The 19,743-nt window shown below is 41.2% G+C and overlaps 1 protein-coding gene across 5 annotated transcripts in view; it reads left to right on the top strand.

The window, feature by feature from the left end:
• The first annotated feature begins 3,574 nt into the window (after positions 1 to 3,574).
• The window catches only part of cep104 (centrosomal protein 104), a 79,708-nt gene continuing 63,539 nt past the window's right edge, over positions 3,575 to 19,743 (top strand). For 4 of the 5 annotated variants that reach the window (XR_004416542.1, XM_033048068.1, XM_033048066.1 and 1 more), the window contains exons 1-7: positions 3,575 to 3,702; positions 7,084 to 7,153; positions 8,432 to 8,556; positions 9,652 to 9,825; positions 11,690 to 11,828; positions 16,146 to 16,208; positions 19,500 to 19,576. Coding sequence is in view for 4 of the 5 variants with exons in the window: in XM_033048068.1 (XP_032903959.1) it covers positions 8,444 to 8,556; positions 9,652 to 9,825; positions 11,690 to 11,828; positions 16,146 to 16,208; positions 19,500 to 19,576 (566 nt within the window). In the remaining variant the exon portion in view is untranslated. The remainder of the gene's footprint in view (positions 3,703 to 7,083; positions 7,154 to 8,431; positions 8,557 to 9,651; positions 9,826 to 11,689; positions 11,829 to 16,145; positions 16,209 to 19,499; positions 19,577 to 19,743) is intronic. The other variant, XM_033048067.1, reaches the window with a different exon arrangement.

Here is a 19,743-nt window from a genome sequence, read left to right as displayed (position 1 = left end):
CAATCGGCTAAACATGGTCAGTCTTAGGGCACTATTCTGGGCAACTTCTGCATGATGTCATGGGGCATTTGTGTAAAGTATGACTCCAAACAATTGGAGTAATGCCTATTGACTTCATTTTTACTGGGGTGTCTTGATAACACACTTGAATCAATGTAGCCCTGGCATTTAAGGCAGTCAACCTGACCTCACCTCAAGAAAACATTCTTAGCACCAAGATTGAGTTGCAATCCGAGATTGAATGGTGCTGGCAAAACCAAAACTGGGCATTGATTGTCTTTAACCACTGCAAGATAGCACCGTTAATAGTTTCCATTGTTTTGCTGACGACTGGACATTTAAATAGCCAGATTAGATTTGTCCTGCTTTTTTGTTATCAGGACCTAGCTGGCAATTATCTATTTTACGAAATAGATGCTAGTATTTTAACTACTGAAACAGCTTGGCAAGCAATTTGCCTGGTTCAGGAGTCAAGGCTCAGTACCAAAGATCCTATAGCGGATCTTTGCTCAGTACCACTGCCGGGAGGTTGCCTGGTCCCATGGACTTTGCTATGTGCAGTGCTCTCAGTTTCTTGATTTCAAATCACATAGGCTGGATTCTTGTTTCTGTGATGGGAATAGCAGATGGAAACTAAGATGGATCAATTTGTTACTTCTGATTGAACACGACCGCTAATGATTCAGCTTTTGCATTGACACTCGCATGCTGGTCGGCACCTTTAGTGAGGATGCAGATGTTAATGGAGCCACCTTCTCACCTTAGCTGTTTAATACTTCACCATTTATGACTAGGGGGGGTTAACTGTGGCTTAACTCTCAATAAATGTTTTTCAATCATGTTCCCTACCTTTTAGTTAAGAAATGCCCTAATTTCAAAATCAGCATAGATGTTTTCATTTTTCTCATTCCTCTGCTCCTTGCTATTTCTGTAATTTTCTCAGCCTTTTAACTGGAGGTTACCTATACTCCTTCAATTTTGCTGTCAAAGCCTAACCTGTGGAATTCCCTCCAACTCTCTCATTGTTATTAACAATTCCTTAAGGAAGATCTGTTGTCTAGAATTTTCTTTTAATCTTTAGCTGATCGAAGAGTGTGGTTCTTGATCTGCAAGGATATTGGCACAAATTCAGGTCATGTTACAAGGTTGGATTAGACCACAATTATTATCAAACAATCAAATGAGGGCAGCACGGTGGTGCAGCAGTAGAGTTGCTGCCTTACAGCGCCAGAGACCCGGGTTTGATCCCTACTATGGGTGCTGACTGTACGGAGTTTGTATGTTCTCCCCGTGACCTGTATGGGTTTTCTCCGAGATCTTCAGGTTTCCTCCCACACTCCAAAGACATACAGGTTTGTAGGTTAATTGGCTTGGTGTAAATGTAAATTATCCCTAGAGTGTGTAGGATAGTGTTAATGTGCAGGGATTGCTGGTCGGCGTGGACTCGGTGGGCCGAAGAGCCCTTTTCTGTGCTGTATCCCTAAACTAAATTGTCTGTCCTCTTATTACAATTTACTTGGTTGTTGGCAGTTGACTTTACTCAACAGTAGTCATGTCTTCTCTGGTGAGTCTTTAATAAACGTCCTTGTTCAATACTACTGTCTCCTTGTGTAAGATCAATACCATAGTTCTTTATGTTTGTATTCTGAATGGGACGGCACAGTGGTGCAGCGGTAGAGTTGCTTCCTTGCAGCGCCAGAGACCTGGGCCTGGGTCCTGTCGGTACGGAATTTTTGCTTTCTCCCTGTGAGCGCGTGGGTTTTCTCCAGTGCTCCGGTTTCCAACCACATTCCAAAGATGTACAGGTTTGATGGTTATTTGGCTTCTGTAAGATTGAAATTTGTCCCTAGTGTGTAGGATAGTGCTAATGTACAGAGTGATCACTGGTCGGCGTGGACTCAGTGGACCGAAGGGCCTGTTTCGTGACATATCTCTAAAGTCTTTAGACTTCGAATAGTTATTTTGGCCTTCCGACATCCATTTCTATTGGTGAATTGGGAAAGCAGCATTTATTGGTGCATGTGTCTCAGGTGCCTTGCACCAAAACTCAAGCAAAATGCAAAGTACTAGAGGAAATCAGTGGGAGGCAGCATCTGTGACAGACACATCAGCCCGATCTGCTGCGTTCCTTCAGCACTTTGTGTATTGTTCAAGATTTTATCATCTGTGGTTTCTTGTGTCACAGTTGCTGCCTGATATGCTGAGTTCCTCCAGCACTTTGTGTATTTGACAAGATACCAGAATCTGCAGTATTTTGGTCTCCATTCTACCAAAACCCATAGGTCTTCTGGAATAAAGAGATTTCCTGAGGCATATGCTGCTTACTGGTACATTCCATGGAGCCACTACACACATTTTATGAAGGATTCATAGTCCTTGCTGTTGCTCTCACTCAATGTTGAATGACTGTCCTGTGTAATAAAACAGCCTCTCAAATAATTCATGGGTCCATGAATTATGTAAGAGGAAAAATGAGTGGCATTGTAGCATCATGTATTAGTTTAATGATGTGGGGGCCGGAGGTCGGACGAGCTCATGGCGGGTGCCAGACGTCAAATGGGCTGCCAAGAACAAACTTAGGAGGTGGGGGTGGGGGGGGGAAGGGTCCCGAGAGAACAAAGGGGGACTTGGCAAGGTGGAGGCAAGACAATAATGGGAAATGAGTGGGGAGGGAACGCTGAGAACAAAGGGCGACCCGGCATGAGGAGGCTGCCAAGAGGACAAAGGAACAAAGGGGAAGGTGTGGCGGGGGGGGGGCGCCAAGAACAAAGGGTGACCTAGCGTGAGGAGACTGCCAAGAGAGCAAACATGGATCTAGCTTGGTGGGGCTGCCGAGAACAAAGTGGGGGTGGGGGGGGGGGGGGCATTGGGCACTAAATGGAATACTTTGTAACTCTGCCAGTGCCCTTTATGTGGCGGCTCTTTGCATATCTTTTGTATGCAAAACAAGTCTGAAGAAGGGTTTCGGCCCGAAACGTTGCCTATTTCCTTCGCTCCATAGATGCTGCTGCACCCGATGAGTTTCTCCAGCACTTTTGTCTACCTTCGATTTTCCAGCATCTGCAGTTCCTTCTTAAACAAAGAATATCACCACAACATCTCACACGTGATAATAAAGTATCATACATTCACTACGACGCTCTACATAGCACAGCCTATTTGATGGTAGACAAAAATGCTGGTGAAACTATGTGGGCGAGGCAGCATCTATGGAGCGAAGGAATAGGTGACGTTTCGGGTCGAGACTCTTCTTCAGATTTATTTGATGAAGAGTTTGTTTCACTTTGTTCTTTTTGCAGCTCGGAGTTAAAGTACCATCTGATAATGCGCACACCGCCATCAGCGCTACCTGAGGCGGCATTAAAGTCTCACTTGACGTTGCTCACACAGTCATCTGCATTACCTGAGGCACCGTGTGACGTTGTGGCCAAAGATCTTATAGCGGATCTTTGGTTGTGGCAACGTTACAGGCGCTAAGTAAATGCAGGTGGTTGTTGTTGTGGTTGTTGTTGTTGTTGCAATGCGCTTGCGCGAGGCGTGGGGGGGGGGGAGGGGTGAGGTGAGTCTGGCGCGTGCGCAGTACCCGCTGTTGCTGGCGGTGGTTATGGAGATGCGGTGCGTGGCGGAGGCCGCGGCGTTGGCGCCGACAGCGGGACACGGACCGCGACCGCTCGGCTGCGGGGTCGCGGCGCCACAAGGCAGGTCAGCTTCGTGAGAAATGTCCCAATGCGACGGCGGCAGCCGCAGGCTGGGCTCCTGGGCCCCAGGCCGACCGGACACGAGCGGCCCAGACATTGGCGCCAACGGGTGCGGAGCCCGGAGAAGGTTCCAGCACGTTCTCTCCCGCGGTGGTTCCTCTCCTTCTCCCCGGGGACGATGCACCCTCCCGCCCCCCCGTACAGAGACGATTGACTACTGCCCCTCAGGCGTGGAGCTCGCCGGCCGCCGGCTCTTCATCCCCTTCACACCCTGCCCCCACCATTGGGTCTGGTCTCCCCCTACACCAAAGATACTAGAGGAGCTCCTCTACTAGTATCTTTGCCCTACACCGTGCTCCCTCCGCTTGGTCTGGGTCCGGTCCCCCCCGCCGCCCGCCGTCGGCTCCCCTATCCCCAACACAACCCGGATATGTGGTGGGGGAGGGGGACGCGTGGCGGGCCTTGCCCTTAAGTTCTATCCATTTGTACCTCTTTTTTCAATCTTTTATCATGTCTCCACTCGTCTCTTGTCTTGCATAGAGAAAACAATCCAAGTTTGGCTGACCTCTTGTAGTTAATGCCCTTTATTCAAAGCCTTCATATCCTTCCTACAATGAAAGACCAGAACTGTATACAATATTCCAAACGTATCATGACTTACAGAGCTCTGTCCGGAGGGGGGGGGGGGGAGGAGGAAGCGGGTGGGGGGGGGGGGAGGAGAGGAAGAGAGAGGGGGGGGGGGGGGGGGAAGGGAGAGCGAAGTGGGGGGGGGGGGGGGGGGGGTGGGAGAACGAGGTGAGGGGGAGGGAGGAAGAGCAAGCGATCCCAGAACATATATCTGGAACGCCACTGGTCACAGACCTCCAAAGTCAGCATGGATTTATGAAAGGCAAATCATGTTTGACTAATCTTCTTGGAAGTTTTTTGAGGATGTAACAAGTAGAATGGATAAAGGAGAGCCAATGGATGTGGTGTAACTGGACTTTCAAAAAGCCTTTTCCAAAATTAGAGCACATGGTATTGGGTAGGGTATTGACATGGATAGAGAATTGGTTGGCTGACAGGAAACAAAGATTTGGAATTAACGGGTCCTTTTCAGAATGGCAGGCTGTGACTAGTGGGTTGCCGCAAGGCTCGGTGCTGGGACTCCAGTTATTTACAAGATATATTAATTTAGATGAGGGAATTAACTGTGATCTCCAATGTTGAGGATGACACAAAGCTGGTTGGCAGCGTGAGCTGCGATGATGCTGCAGGGTGACTTGGATAGGTTGGGTGAGTGGGCAGATGCAGTATAATGTGGATAAATGTGAGGTTATCCACTTTGGTGGCAAGAACAGGAGGGCAGATTATTTGAATGGGGTCAGATTAGGAAAAGGGGAGGTGCAATGAGACCTGGGTGTGCTTGTACACTGAAAGTAAGCATGCAGGTACAGCAGGCAGTGAATAAAGCTAATGGCATGTTGGCCTTCATTGCAAGAGGATTTGAGTTTAGGAACAAGGAGGCCCTACTGCAGTTGTACAGAGCTGTGGTGAGACCGCACTTGGAATATTTTGTGCAATTTTCGTCTTCTAATTTGAGGAAGGACATTATTGCTATTGAGGGAGTGCAGCGCAGGTTCACCAGTTTAATCCCGGGATGGCGGGACTGACATAATGAAAGAATGGGTCAACTGGGCTTGTATTCACAGGAATTTAGGATGAGAGGGCATCTTATAGAAACATAAAATTCTTAAAGGATTGGACAGGCTGGAGCAGGAAAAATAATTCCCGATGTTGGGAGAGTCCAGAACCAGGGGTCACAGTTTAAGAATAAGGGATATGCCATTAAGGTCTGAAATGAGGAAAAACTTCTTCACCCAGAGAGTTGTGAATCTCTGCCACAGAAGGCAGTGGAGGCCAATTCACTGGATGTTTTCAAGAAAGAGTTAGTTTTAGCTCTTAGATTTAGCTCTTCTCTACTCATATAGGTTTATTTGCAGATTCCTCTGGGCACCATATTATGGGAAAGATATTGTCAAGCTTGAAAGGGTTCAGAGAAGATTTATGAGAATGTTGCCAGGACTAGAGGGTGTGAGCTATAGGGAGAGGTTGAGTAGGCTGGGTCTCTATTCCTTGGATCGCAGAAGGATAAAGGGTGATCTTATGGAGGTGTACAAAATCATGGGAGGAATAGATCAGGTAGCTGCACAGTCTCTTGCCCAGAGTAGGGATTGAGGACCAGAGGACATAGGTTCAAGGTGAGGGGGAAAAGATTTAATAGGAATCTGAGCGGGGAACTTTTTCACACAAAGGGTGGTTGGTGTATGGAACAAGCTGCCAGATGAGATAGTTAAGGCTGGGACTATCCCAATGTTTAAGAAACAGACAGGTACATGGATAGGACAGGTTTGGAGGGATATGGACCAAACGCAGGCAGGTGGGACAAGTGTTGCTGGGACATGTTGGCCGGTGTGGGCAAGTTGGGCCGAAGGGCCTGTTTCTACACTGTATCACTCTATGATAGCAGTGCAACACCCCCTTTTGTTTGGAACTCCCCGTCCCATCATGCCTGTAAATGCTATACCCAGGATCATTAAGGTGCTATTCCTGTTGCGTTTACATGATTGCCACACTATCTTATATGTGCCGAGAGCACGATCCCTGTTCTCGGCACATTCATTTTATCCACATAGCTCCTTGCATTAACATAAATGCAGTTAAGCCTACCATCTGTGTTTTATTATCTCTGCCCACTAGACTTGTTGGGTGTATTTACAACATGTACATCTCTCTCCTTTGCTGTGCTGTAATTTTCGGTCCCATGCCCACTGTATCACTTGTTTAAACCATCCTGAGGTAGCACCAGTAAAACACCATGCCATGATGTTGATCACTCCCCAATTTAGATGCAACCCATCCTATGCAGGTCGCCCTGCCCCAGTATTGGGGCACAGCCAGAAGTCATTCTCCAACTTGGTACCAATGACACGGGTAAGATGAAGGGAAGAAGTACAAGGGAATTTGGCGAGTTGGGTAGTAGGTGAATCTGCAGGATAGTGATCTCAGGATTGCTTCCTGTGCTACATGATAGTAAGTGTACAAATAGGAAGATAGAACGACCAAATGCATAGCTAAGGATCTGCAGATTGATTTTTGGTTCACATTGTTTGGAAGAATGTGGCAAAATCTGTTGGAACTGCATTGAATTGTATGTTGTAATTCTCTTTGTAGGAGATGATTGTGGAAGTGGTCCGCTATGATTTTATTGTTACACTTTGTGTTCAGTTCAAATGTTTTCTGTACCACTTTAATAACTTTGAAACAGGTAAATAAATGATGTAGCAACTGAATTTTACAGCCAGCCAGGGAAGAAGATATTAAAATTTGAATTTTATGTTTTTAGGCAGCACTCCTGCAAGTGCAAAACGATAAGATGGTGTGCGGCCAAAGGCTATTTTACCAGTTGCTGAAAGGTAATATGCATGTGAATTGATTTCATTTTGTGGAAAGGGCTTAACTATTTCCTCATTTGATCTATCTGGGTGATGGGTTCTCACTTTGACCTTTCTGCTTGGATCCCTGTCAAGCTTTGCTTGTGTGGTTTTTACTGTTGCTATTCCATAGCTTATTGAGTTTACTTTATTTTTGGTAGTTCTGAAATGGTTGAAATGCAAAATTGTAGTGCCAAGGGATACATCATTATGTCCTGAATTCTTTTGCATAACCTTTGCCAGGACCATGTCTGATTTGTTAGTTTAAACTTCTGTGGATAAGAGTTAACCATCTTCTCTATCTTGTGTGTTGAATAACAAAAAAACAGCGTATACAGGATTTGTCCTGTTAGGTTAAATATTTTAAAATATAGTGCTTTTAAAATAATTCCATAACAGCATATTAGGAACTTGTGAATGGTTTTGCATCACAGATGTATTTTAGCTACGTCACAATGCAAAAAATATTAGTTAAGTTTAACATGTTAAAAACTAAATCATTCTCTCTAAACACATCGATTGAACCAAAAATAGCATGCAATTCCCAGCATAATTTCAACTGTCAGAGTAAAAGCACAGGCAGGTTTCGACTCCGAGTAATCCAATGTATTGCAAATTAACTAAAAATGTTAAAAACATGATATCCAAAATAGAAAATCTACTATTGGTTAACTATCTTTCAGAAATAGTTTTCAGAGCTTCTGATCTCGGTAGACTTTATAATTTGTTCCATATTGTGCATATTATGTGCATAGAAACATAGAAAATAAGCGCAGGAGTAGGCCATTCGGCCCTTCGAACCAGCACCGCCATTCAATATGATCATGGCTGGTCATCCAAAAATCAGTATCCCGTTCGGGCTTTTCCCCCATATCCCTTGATTCCCTCAACCCCAACTGCTAAATCTAACTTACTCTTGGGAAAAAAAGCATTGAATATTAAAATGGCATGAAACATCAACTTTGCATGCACATTTGAAAACAAATCTTTCTAGAATATATCAGATGTTAATGTTTTTAAACGGTGACTGTCCCTTTTTGTTGCAGTGACTACTGAATCAAATTAGATGAAACTTAAAATCAAAGTCAATGCTGATTTTAAATGTTTGCAATTTAACTAACATACTTGCACTTCTATACGTGATTTATAATTTAGTGTTTTTGGATGTTGATGATATCAATCTTTTGAGCTGTACAATATTACTAAAACATATGTACATCCTTGCAGTTCATACATTTTTTTAAATTTGTCTGATTACAGCTTAACTCCAGAATGCCCCATAAAATTGGATTTGTTGCTATAAGCTCATCTGGCCATGAAGATGGCTATAATTCAAATGAACTGATGGTGCATGCACCAACAGTTAATGGCTGGCGGTCACCAAGGTAAGAAACATCAAAATATTGCTTTTAATTCCTATACCGATTTATGCTTGAGTAACTGCTGAGAAACTTTAACAGTCACTAAATTCTCTGTCTGCCATTAGTTTGGCATTTTTCATGAATGCTAAAGTCTTGAAGTTGTTGGCAGAACTGCCAGTCCAGTGTTTTACCAGTTGGTCTCCACAGCAGTGGAACTATAACTTGCTATAAATTCCCAAAGCCAAGTGCTGGGGATGGAAATGAGAGCATATTGATTTCAATGGAGATTGTCTGGGCTGTAGGCAAGAAAGGTAGAAATACATTTATTACCTGCAGGTGGTTTAATTTTCTTTGTTTATTTAAGATTTAGAAATACTGATATATGGGCAAGCTGAGTGTGCCTTTGCCAACTGTCAGGCTTTCTCAGGTTTATCATGTGAAACGTGCTGGCTTGCCCTTGTGACAAGATCAAGTTGCATTGGGTGTTAGAGCCACACGATGCTTTGCTGAATGAGTTGTAGTTGTTTCCAACCAATAATTTAGCCAATCCCATTTAGATGAAGGCATCTATGTAGCGATTGTGAGCAACAGTAGAGAATCAATAAATCTCAACAACTTATCCTGGACCAACCATATTGAAGCAACGACAAAGAAAGCACACCAACGCCTCTACTTCCGTAGAAGGCTTAGGCAGTTTGGCATGTCTCCTAGAATTTTCACCAATTCCTACAGTTACCATAGAAAGCATTTTATTAGGATGCATCACAGCTAGGTTTGGGAACAGCTTCATCCAAGACCACAAGAAATTGCAGCGAATTGTGGACGCAGCCCAGACCATCACACAAACCAACCTCCCTTTTATTGACTACATTTATACCTCACATTGCCTCAGCAAGGCCAGCAGCATAATCAAGGACGAGTCGCACCCTGGCCACGCCTTCTCCCCTCTCCCATCAGGCAAAAGGTATAGAAGTGTGAAAACGCACACTGCCAGATTCGGAGTCAATTAGAAATTGACTTGAGCAATATAATGTCAGTATATAGATCCTCTTTAAATCACGCTGGTCTCAGTTGTGTATTTAGATCTGACTTCTGTTTATATATTTTATGTTTGTTTAGGTTCTGCCTCTACCCACAGGAGATTGTCCTACAAATGGTGGAACGTTGTAGGATTCGCAAACTTCAGTTACTTGCACATCAGTACTTGATTTCTACAAAAATTGAATTTTACATCAGTGAAAGTCTTCCAGATCACTTTGGGTCTCAGCATGTGGACAGATTCCGTAGACTTGGGTATGGCTGAATGACAGACAAACAGATTTAAAACTGGCTGCAAATAAGTATGCTGCCACCTAGTGTGATCAAAATTTAAAAACAGAAAGATTGAAAAAGCATGGATTGCAAATTAAATGTTCTGGTTGAATATTCATTGATGGGAGCCATACAGAGGAAAGCAATTTAAGAAATTTAGAATATTCTGCCCGAATGGTAAAGGGGAAAGCTTGATCCAACTCCACGTTTTCATTTGGAAAGCAACCACTTCACATGAAAGCATTGCCTTTGAACTGCAGGACTTTGTACAAACAATTTTCTCTGAATCTTTCATTATGTGAAGTGAATGTGGAACTCTTGGAATGCCATTACTTATTTGCAGAAACCAGGAACTGCAGATGCTTGTTTATAAAAGAAGACACAAAGTGCTGGAGTAACTGAGTCAGGCAGCATCTCTGGAGAACATGGAGAGGTGATGTTTTGTGTCGGAACCCTTCTTCGGGTGGATTGGGGGGGCGGGGGTTTGGGAGAGAAGGCTGGAAGAGAGGAGGGGCTGGTTAAAACATGGCAGGCAATTGGTTGATATGGGTGGGGAGAGTCTTTTGATGCAATAAAAGCATAAGTGCCCAAAACCCTCAACCTGTATCAACATATTATCTGTTAGCCCTGGTCCCGCTCCTTCTCACTTCTGGCGTTTTTTCCCGCGCCCGCTACAATCAGTCTGAAGAAGGGCCCAAATCCAAAACATCACCCATTCATGTTCTCCAGAGATGCTACCTGACCTGCTGAATTACTCCAGCCCTTAGTGTCATCACTTATTTGCAGTCCACTTTTTTTTAACTGGATATGAAAGTATGTTTTTCACCATATTGTTTCAATAAAGCTTGCTATAAGAATAAGGTTGAAAAGTATGGTGCAACCTTTTGCACCCGAGGCATCGTGTGATGTATACCAGGCTCTGAGAAATATGCCAGCCTCTTGTGTCCTGAGCTCTTGCTCCCTAAACATGCCCTGACAACCTTTGGCAACTTTTTCATTTCAAAAGCTTCTGAACACTTTTTAAAGTCTCTAATCAGGAGCATTTGAAAACTATTTAAATAAGTTGAATACATGTAAAGTAGAAATCTGATTAAAACATGAATTAAGGTAAAAGAGAGCCACTTGACTTTTTGATCCTACTCTACCACTTAATAAGATTGTACCTGATCTGATGATAACTTCATTTTTTAATTCAAATTTACCTGCAGGAACTTGTCACTTCCTTGCTCATTGAAATTGACGTATCTGCCTATTTTTAAAAAGACTGCTTCTATTGGCCTTTGAGGAAAACAGTTCAAAAGTCAGTGACATTGCAGTTAGTGGTGCTGCTTTCCAATTATCCTAATTTGTGATCCTGGTTTGATCCTGACGAGTGTTTATGCAAAGTTTGCAGGTCTCATATGATTGCAGCAATTTTTCCCACAGCTCAAAGGAGTATTGATAGCTTACTTGCGTTTTATAAATTTCGCCAAATATGGATAACTAGCAAAATAATTAAAGGGAAATTGATGAGTATGGCAGAAAGAATGGGAAGAGAGGGGAAAGAGGCCGATGCTCTACTGGCAGCTAGCATGGGCCAAATAGCCTAGTATCATAAGTGAGGGAAAATAACTTACTATCTGTTTTAAAATTGCTGGCATCTGAATTCCAAAAGGCAAAAGGCAAGCTCTTATCTTAATTTACATTTTTATGTGTGTGTTCTCCTTAATTTCATTTTGTGTAGTCTGGATTTAAATGTGGAGCTGCTTGAAATGTTATTGTCCAGCTGCAAGTTGGAAGTTCTAAAGTGCTGAATTTTATCTATTTCAAATGGTGATTATCAAATTTATTTTAATTTGCTTTTCAGGTACGTTTCTCTGTCGGATAATCAGAAAACAGCGTTCAAAGCCCGAGAACTTAAGTCTGTTCACGTTGATGCCGTTGGGAAATATCTAAAATTAACATTCCATAAAAATCATGTCAATAGATACAACTTGTATAACCAGGTAATCATCATAATTTTATGCACATTGTATAAATGTATTTGGAATAACATTTGAAATCTTTTATTGCAGCCCAAGGATTGTCCCTGTTTGCTTTCTCCTTTTGTTCATAGTCATGGAGTCAAACAGCACAGAAACAGACCCATGCCGTACAGTTGGTGGTCTGCCCATTATTTATCGTTCAACCAATTAGCCTAGAAATTGCTTTAGTACATTTTAATGATATTAACACTTTGCTTTTTCTGTTTCAATGCAGTATACTTTTTGATCTATTGCTAATTTTTGCACCTGCCGGCATTTAGACCTGTGACTGCAATCTTGGCAGCTAGCTTTTAAAGCGACTGGTATTTCTCATGTTTTTACAGTGAGAATGTGTAATGCATTGAGGTGGTCAACTAATCCTGCAACTGATTTTTGAATTCTTCAGCACAATTTTCTTTTAATGTAGGATGAATCAATTTCCATGGTATTGGCAGGAACTGTTTGAATGCAAGTTAATTTAAGTATTCTACATTAAAACATATATTTCAAGTTCAAGTGAGTTTATTGTCATGTGTCCCTGTATAGACCAATGAAATTCTTGCTTTGCTTAAGCACACAGAAAAATAGTAAGGCATTTACTACAGTACAGATAAATGTGTCCATATACCATGATATAAATATATACACACATGAATAAATAAACTGCAAATAAATTTCTGTATAAATCTGAAAATATAATTGTTTAAGCCTATAACTTGCTATCTCCTATATATGGATTTTTTTCTTGACAGCAGGTTAGTGTTGCTGAGATGACTGACTATTCTCCAAAGTCAGTGATTTGCCAAATTAACTTGGCCTAAAATAATAATCAAAATGAAGCTGTTGTGTTATGAATGCTTTTCTTAAAAACAATAATTTCCTGCTGTTGTGAACATAGTTATGTGGCAAAAATAAGATTCCTTGACATTGTAATAATAATGATGGAGTCTTAATTTGACCTATGGAAAAATTAAGATGTGAATGAAGACATTTTGAACATGAATATTGCAGGTGGTGATAATGCAGGCATTCTGTCTGAAAAGGGGAGTGGTGGGTGGAATAATTGGTATGTGATAGAAGTTTGAATGTTGGAGTTTAATTATTTGGTATGGAAAGATCAATTTGGATAATTCTGGAAATGATAAATGCATGGACAAAATGCAATAGAAATTTACCAAATTTAAGGAGGTGCAAGTATAAAATATTAATTCCTAAGAATTAAATAACAAATTGGATTCAATGATTATCATGGCTTGAGAAGGGCTAAGCATTGAGTTGTGATCATTAAGGTTGCAGACCGTGTGGTAAAATTTGAGGATGATGGCTTTGTTGTATGAAATTTTAGTTGAAAATGTGACAAATTCAAAACGTGAAGCATTCTGATTATAATATTTTATTGTCATAATAGAATGCATACAATATAAATCTAGGAATCATAAAGTCATATGTGAAAGCCGATTCCGTGTCTATAAACGTTTGTTGTTTATGAAATGCATGGATTAGAAAATTGATGAAAATAAGCTGAGGATAGTTTCTTTCCAGGACCAGGAGCTACTGTTAAATATCTGAACCTAGTTCCATTCCAATTTTAACTATCGAGGAGACTGGACAGCATGGCCATACTAGACGGTTTAGTGGGTTATTAGGGGGAAGAAAAGATCTTGCTCAAGTTACACCTTCCGATAAGGATACAAGTGTTGCCTTGGAGATTTGCAGTGTAGCAAATCAACCACTTACTCAATCTGTAAGCCAGTATAGACCCATGATCAATGTGAATGGTCCAGTTATTTGAGAGTTGGTAATGTAATTTGAGCTATTTAGCGATGCAATGTCAGAAGGAATTGTTTTAGTGAATTAATTTCTTTAATGTGAAGGCAGTGAGACGCCCAAGGCAGCTATTTTCTTATTGCCAAATCTTTGCTACATATATTTTCTTTTCTTTGTATGTATATTTAAACAGATTGTGCATATTCAATAACGGCGGATATCAGCAGACAGCAGTTAACTCTGGGGGAAATTTTGCAACTACCTGTACTTTTAATTGGTTTAGACTTTAGTAACTTAAGAATTCTCTACTAATGTACTTTTGTTATGTTGTTAGATAAAATGCTATTGTGAGTGTATCCAAGCAGCCACATAATATCTGTATACATTTTAATAATGTTCAGTCATTTGTTTAGGAGTGACTAATGTATTGAACATTTGGAGGCACAAGTTACTAAGCTACATTCATACAACTGTCAACCGAGTGATGTAGAGTTTCTGAAGTAGTGTTTACATTGTAATACTGGGTGTGACCAAACTTAAATACTGTGCCATTATTTGAAGAACTTGGAAAAAGTGTGGAGTCAAATAATAATTGAGCAGTATATAATGCCATGGATGACTAAATTGTAAAATGTCATCTTTTTCCTTAGTTTCCACTTGGATATAAATGCTGTCTCGCATGAGAAAACACCTTCTATGACTGACATAACGTTTGCTTGCAATGCCTTTCTCTGCTAATATTCTTTTGTACACTTTCCCTCAAATTATTAATTAAATTTAATTGCCACCCAAATACAGTTCAAAGCATTTGGGCAAGTCTTACTGAACTTGACAATTCATTCTCAGCAACCTCTGCAGTAAGCGATCTAAATCAAGTTTGAGTTTTTAGTATTTTTGATTTCCACACTTAAGATTGACTCATGGTAAAGGTTGTAAATGTGAAATAAAAATAGTAAATGCTGCAATCTAAGGAAGGAGAAATATGGAGTTAAAATTAAAGTTGTTATCAGAACCCACCAATTGGAAACAACATTTTCAGGAAACAACATTTAGGACTGAATTTGGTACAGTAAATCAGGAGTACATGTGAATTGCTGCTTCTCTTGGAGGACTTGTTTGAGTCCCTGGGTGGTGGGAAGAGAAGTGCAGTTGTCTCTCCTGATTTTGTATGAAAAGATGTAGTGAAAAGTAGGTGTAGAATAATGAACCAAGAAATTGGTGGGTGGTTCCCTCAGAATGGTGAATGGGAAAATAGAGGTGTCTGGTGCTCACTGTGGCTTTTCTGTCTATGACTCTACTATTTTTCCTCTCTCATTGTTTCCTGGTAGTTACATCTATGTCAAACAGCTCAGCTGTGACAATCAAGCCTTTACACCCTGTCACCTGGCAGCAGCCCACTTGTCACTGCCTTTCTTGGAAAGTTGGTGATAATGATGACTTTGTGATAATGGTGACTCTGGCCTTTCCCTTCTGTGTAACATAAAACATTTTTAATTTCTAACTTCCCTGGTACTAATGGAAAGGTAATCAATCTATCATGTTAACGTCATCTATCCACAAATGCGGCCTGACATTTCTAACATTTTCCATTTGTTATTTCAGATTTACAGCATCTCTTTTCATTTACAAATAGGCTAGTATATAGCCAAGGAGATCAATTCCTATCTCTTTCTGTCTCCATCTGCCAGTTGAAACACTGATTTGAGTTTGATTAAATCTGTCATTTTTACTGAACTCTTGATTTAAATAATGGATTTTCAAACACGTAAATGCATTAGTGCATAATATCATGTTCAAGATGCAGAATAATGGATCGTAAAGCTCTAGAAGATTTCCTGCATTTGAAGTTGAGGTAAAGGAGTGGTAGCTTTGCAAAAACATGCAAAGCTACTTTACTCTTTGCCTTTTATTTTGCTGTCCAGAGGATTATGGTTGTAGTTTTCTCCTGAGCTATAAACAACATTTTGGATATGGAACAGGGTGAAGGCTATATAGTCCCTTGGTATTGTTATGCCATTAAATGATAATGGTTAATTGTGTAGTTAAGTCCACTTTCTTGCCTGATTCCCAATATTACTTGATTCTCTTGGTGTCTGAGGATGTTTACGGTCTTGTTTATACTCCACTACCGATCACCCATAAGCATTTAGAGCATTTCAAAGATCACCGACATTTCTTTGTAAATAACTTATTTCTCATCTCAGTCCTAAAAGGTGGACACCTTCTCTTGAGGTTCTTCCATTTGTGGAAGCAGCCTTTTGGCATTTCCCCCCAACCTTTTACACATTTTTTTTTTAATGACAGGCCCCTGCATTCTGCTAAATTCCAATGAGCGTAAGCCAGATTTGGTCAATTTTGATTAAATTAGGAATCTTTGGTCCCTCTTAAATGTCAGGAATGAATCTTGTAAGTCTGTGCTGCACCATCATGGTAAATGCATGCTGTCTTGGAAACCAAATTGACAAATGTGTATCGCAGCTCAAGATGCCATATTTATTTGTATTTGCTAGTCTAAATGTGTTTTAATTTTAGGTAGCATTGGTGGCTGTAAATATCCTTGGAGACCCAGTGGATTACAAGGAGACTTTTATAACTGTGAGTAGCAATGTTATTTCCATACTTTGTCCTTAATTTACAGCTGGCATAGTTATAACCACATTGCAGGGATGGTGATAACAGATGATGCTGAAAAATGAACTTCAACTTCAATACAATGTAAACAATGCATCTGACAAAATGCTGTTTAGTGGGAGAAAATTGGCTCGTTTGTTGGATACAGCAGAGATATAGTTAAAGCAGAGTTTCCAGGAGCGTGTAATAAGAACTGATAGGCAAATTAATTTGTTTGGTTATCTATTTATTTTCATTTGGTTGCAATAGTTATGAAAAGTAGAGTTATTAGAACAGGCCCAGGGCTGACTATTGTGAGGAAGGATATGTAATTTGTCTCTTTAACATGATTGATATCTTTTTAATCACCAATAGTCAAAAACATGACCCGAGGTATCCAATAACTATCTATAAAAGCAGACTCTTGACAGTTGACTCATTCCTGGTTACCAGATGCCTTTCGTCATTTACAAGGCATCCCAGGAACATTTTCTAATATTCAACACTTGCATAGATGAGTGGCTCCAATTGCCAGTCAGACAGCACGGAGATAGGCTGTGCATTCATGTGTCTGCGCCAACCATGGAGCACCTATTTGCTCTATTCCCACACTATTTCCATTTTATTCTCCCAAACTGGATTTTACCACCGAACCACATAAAGAGATGGCTTGCAGTGGCCAAGCCGCATGGTCACGGGGGGGGGGGGGGGGGGTACATATTTATTCCACATAGATGGCAGTGGAGGTTAGGAGTGAACTCTGTACTAGCTTTATCAACTATACTATTGTGCTATCTGAAATGTATTGTGAATAAAAGTGTACCCACATTTAGGTTGCTAAAGTTGAAACTATTTAAAATGTGAGGCGATACACTGCATTTGTTGTAAGAGTAATGCTGGAAGTGCTGTTTTCATGATTTTTCTGTAAATGTGGCTGATATTCTACCTGCATGATTGATGTGCGATATTATTTGTTTTTTCTCTAGGTGTGCATTTCTGCCTCCACCTCCACCACTCCACTCTCACACTTGTCTGCTGTACCATCTAAGTCATACCTACTCATTGGCCTTCATTCCACTTTGCTGTCCAATGCCCACATACTCTTAATGTCAATGCATGAAGTCTATAAGAATTAATGAGACAGAAGTAAGAATTTCTTCTGAAATATCCATAAATCATCACTCCATCAACATTGGTATGGATTACGTTTTGCTCACAGCCATAGCAAATAAACAGAACAGGGAATTCCAGAATTTTTCCATACTCAATTTCATTCTTTCCTATACAGAACTCTCAAAGACTTGCACTTCAGTGGGAACACCTTTGATCCCATCCTATAAGCTCACCTAATCTTTGAGTAAAGGGAGTCCCACCAGCATGCGATTGCATGCGTCTAACGCGACCAAACGTGGCCGCTTGAGGTGTACGGCCGCGCGGGGCCGGTCCCACTTCGAACCCCAAAGGCGTATGGAGTTGTGCGGGGCTGGTCCCGACATGCGGGGCTCCGAAAATCCTGCACTGTCCGAAAATTCCGCGCGCCAACGGCCTGTCGGCCCGCAGACGCATTGAGGGCGTACGCAGGGTCTTGACGGCGTACGCCTAGCGCGTGGCGTTGCGCGATGACGTCACCACCCAGCGTGCCGTTGCGTGATGACGTCACCGCCCAGCTGATTGGTGAGTATGATGTCGGGACCATGCAGGCACAACTCCATACGCCTCCGCGGTTCGAAGTGGGACCGGCCCCGCGCGGCCGTACGCCTCAAGCAACCACGTTTGGACGCGCTAGACGCATGCAATCGCATGCTGGTGGGACAGGCCCTTAATTCATGTGATTCTTTGCTCTGCCTTCAGGGTAAATGTATATTAGTTTGGAAGTGGAGGAGAAAATCTATATACCAAATGTGGTCTTGAGAAAAGCCCTCTCTAGGTTTCATTATTCTAGTATTAAAGGCCAGTGTACAATTGGCTGCTTACAATACTTGCAAGTTAACTATATTAAATATACAGTCTGACAAATTCTTCTGAATATCACCATCTTATTTTAAAAATATCCTTCCTGCCTAACGGTTATTTTTGTCACATCTTCTTGTTTCCTCTGCCACCACTTTGACATGTATCTAATCAGCCCATAGTCCTTCAGATTCAGTGCATCTAACTCACTAAATGTTCACTTATTGTCAATACAGATTGATGCATTACACATTTTTCCATCTTTCATTGACATAATTTTTGTTTTGCACCTTGAGTTAGTATTCCATTCTGTAAATAGATAATTTATCTTTTTTTTGGTTCTATCATCATCCTTGTGTCCTCTCTTCCCCCCCACCCCTGCATATTTTTGAATGTTATATGAAAATCCAAGGAAAAAAATCTTTCTGCCATAACGTGTTTCCACAATGTGAAATGAATATAATGTGATTGATGAATTAGGAAGCACTATTTGCATTATGCAGCCCTGACTGGTTGTAGCGTAGAACATATCCATGTTGAACCCCGGAAACAGGAGAACAACTTAATGTTACGTTGGAAATTATTTGGCAAGAAAACACTGCCCTCGGGGGTGGGGGAGCAGCAACAGTCTTGAGAGAAAAATTTGTAACCTAGCGTAATCTTATTGTCTCATGAATCTAGGCTGCTAGTTTCACGGCGGGTGGACATTAAAATTGACAAGCAATCTTTTCTATTTGGTACTTGTTTAATGATCCTCGATTCAACAACGTAACATAGTGTTTTAGCTTAATGAATTTTAGTTATAAAAAATACCATAATTTTTGTAAAGCCGGAGGCAAAATAACTTATTGCCAGTCTAAATCTCTGTAGCCCCAACCCCTTTCATCCCCATTGACTCGCTTGTTTTATAACCTATTTTTATGTGTGACATAGCTTAGGAACATAACTGTCACGTTATAGCAGAACTACCTGTACTTACGATAATAGAGAAGGCTATTCAGTTTGTGGATTCTCATCACAGCTGGCCCATCTATTCATTTTCCCATCATCTTATTCCCATGGTATCATGCAAATTATTCTCTCATGCCCAGCTTCCCCTTTTGAATTTTCCCTCCTACCTATCCAAGTGGTAACTTAAAAGTAGCAAATTAATCTACCAGCACGTCTTTGTAATGTGAAAGGAAGTGAGTGTGCCTGGCAGAGAGCTGTGTAGGCTTGTGGAGCAAGTACAAACTGCACACACAACTGAAATCACAATCTGTCAAGCGTACCTTTCTGTTCATCCTAACCAAATCTAATTCAAGGAATACTTTTTTTTCCTTGTAGCCCACTAAAGACAAATTGATTGATCATTACCTTGGATGTAGCCCAGATGATCCAGCACTCGATGGAACTTACATTGGGTAAGTAGTCGTATATTTAAACAGTAAAATATCTTATGTGCATACAGCCTTGTGAGTGCTGTAAGGATTTTGCATGTTTTGATGAGGTTTCTGCAAACTCTAGAAGAGATATCATCTGTTCATTCCAGGATTCTAATCCAGTGCATTCCTTCTGTGACCAGTCTATC

Source organism: Amblyraja radiata, chromosome 31 (genome assembly GCF_010909765.2).
Source record: "Amblyraja radiata isolate CabotCenter1 chromosome 31, sAmbRad1.1.pri, whole genome shotgun sequence".
NCBI lineage: Eukaryota > Metazoa > Chordata > Chondrichthyes > Rajiformes > Rajidae > Amblyraja > Amblyraja radiata.
Note: the sequence above shows the minus strand (reverse complement) of the source record. Positions and strands in the feature narration are given on the sequence as shown.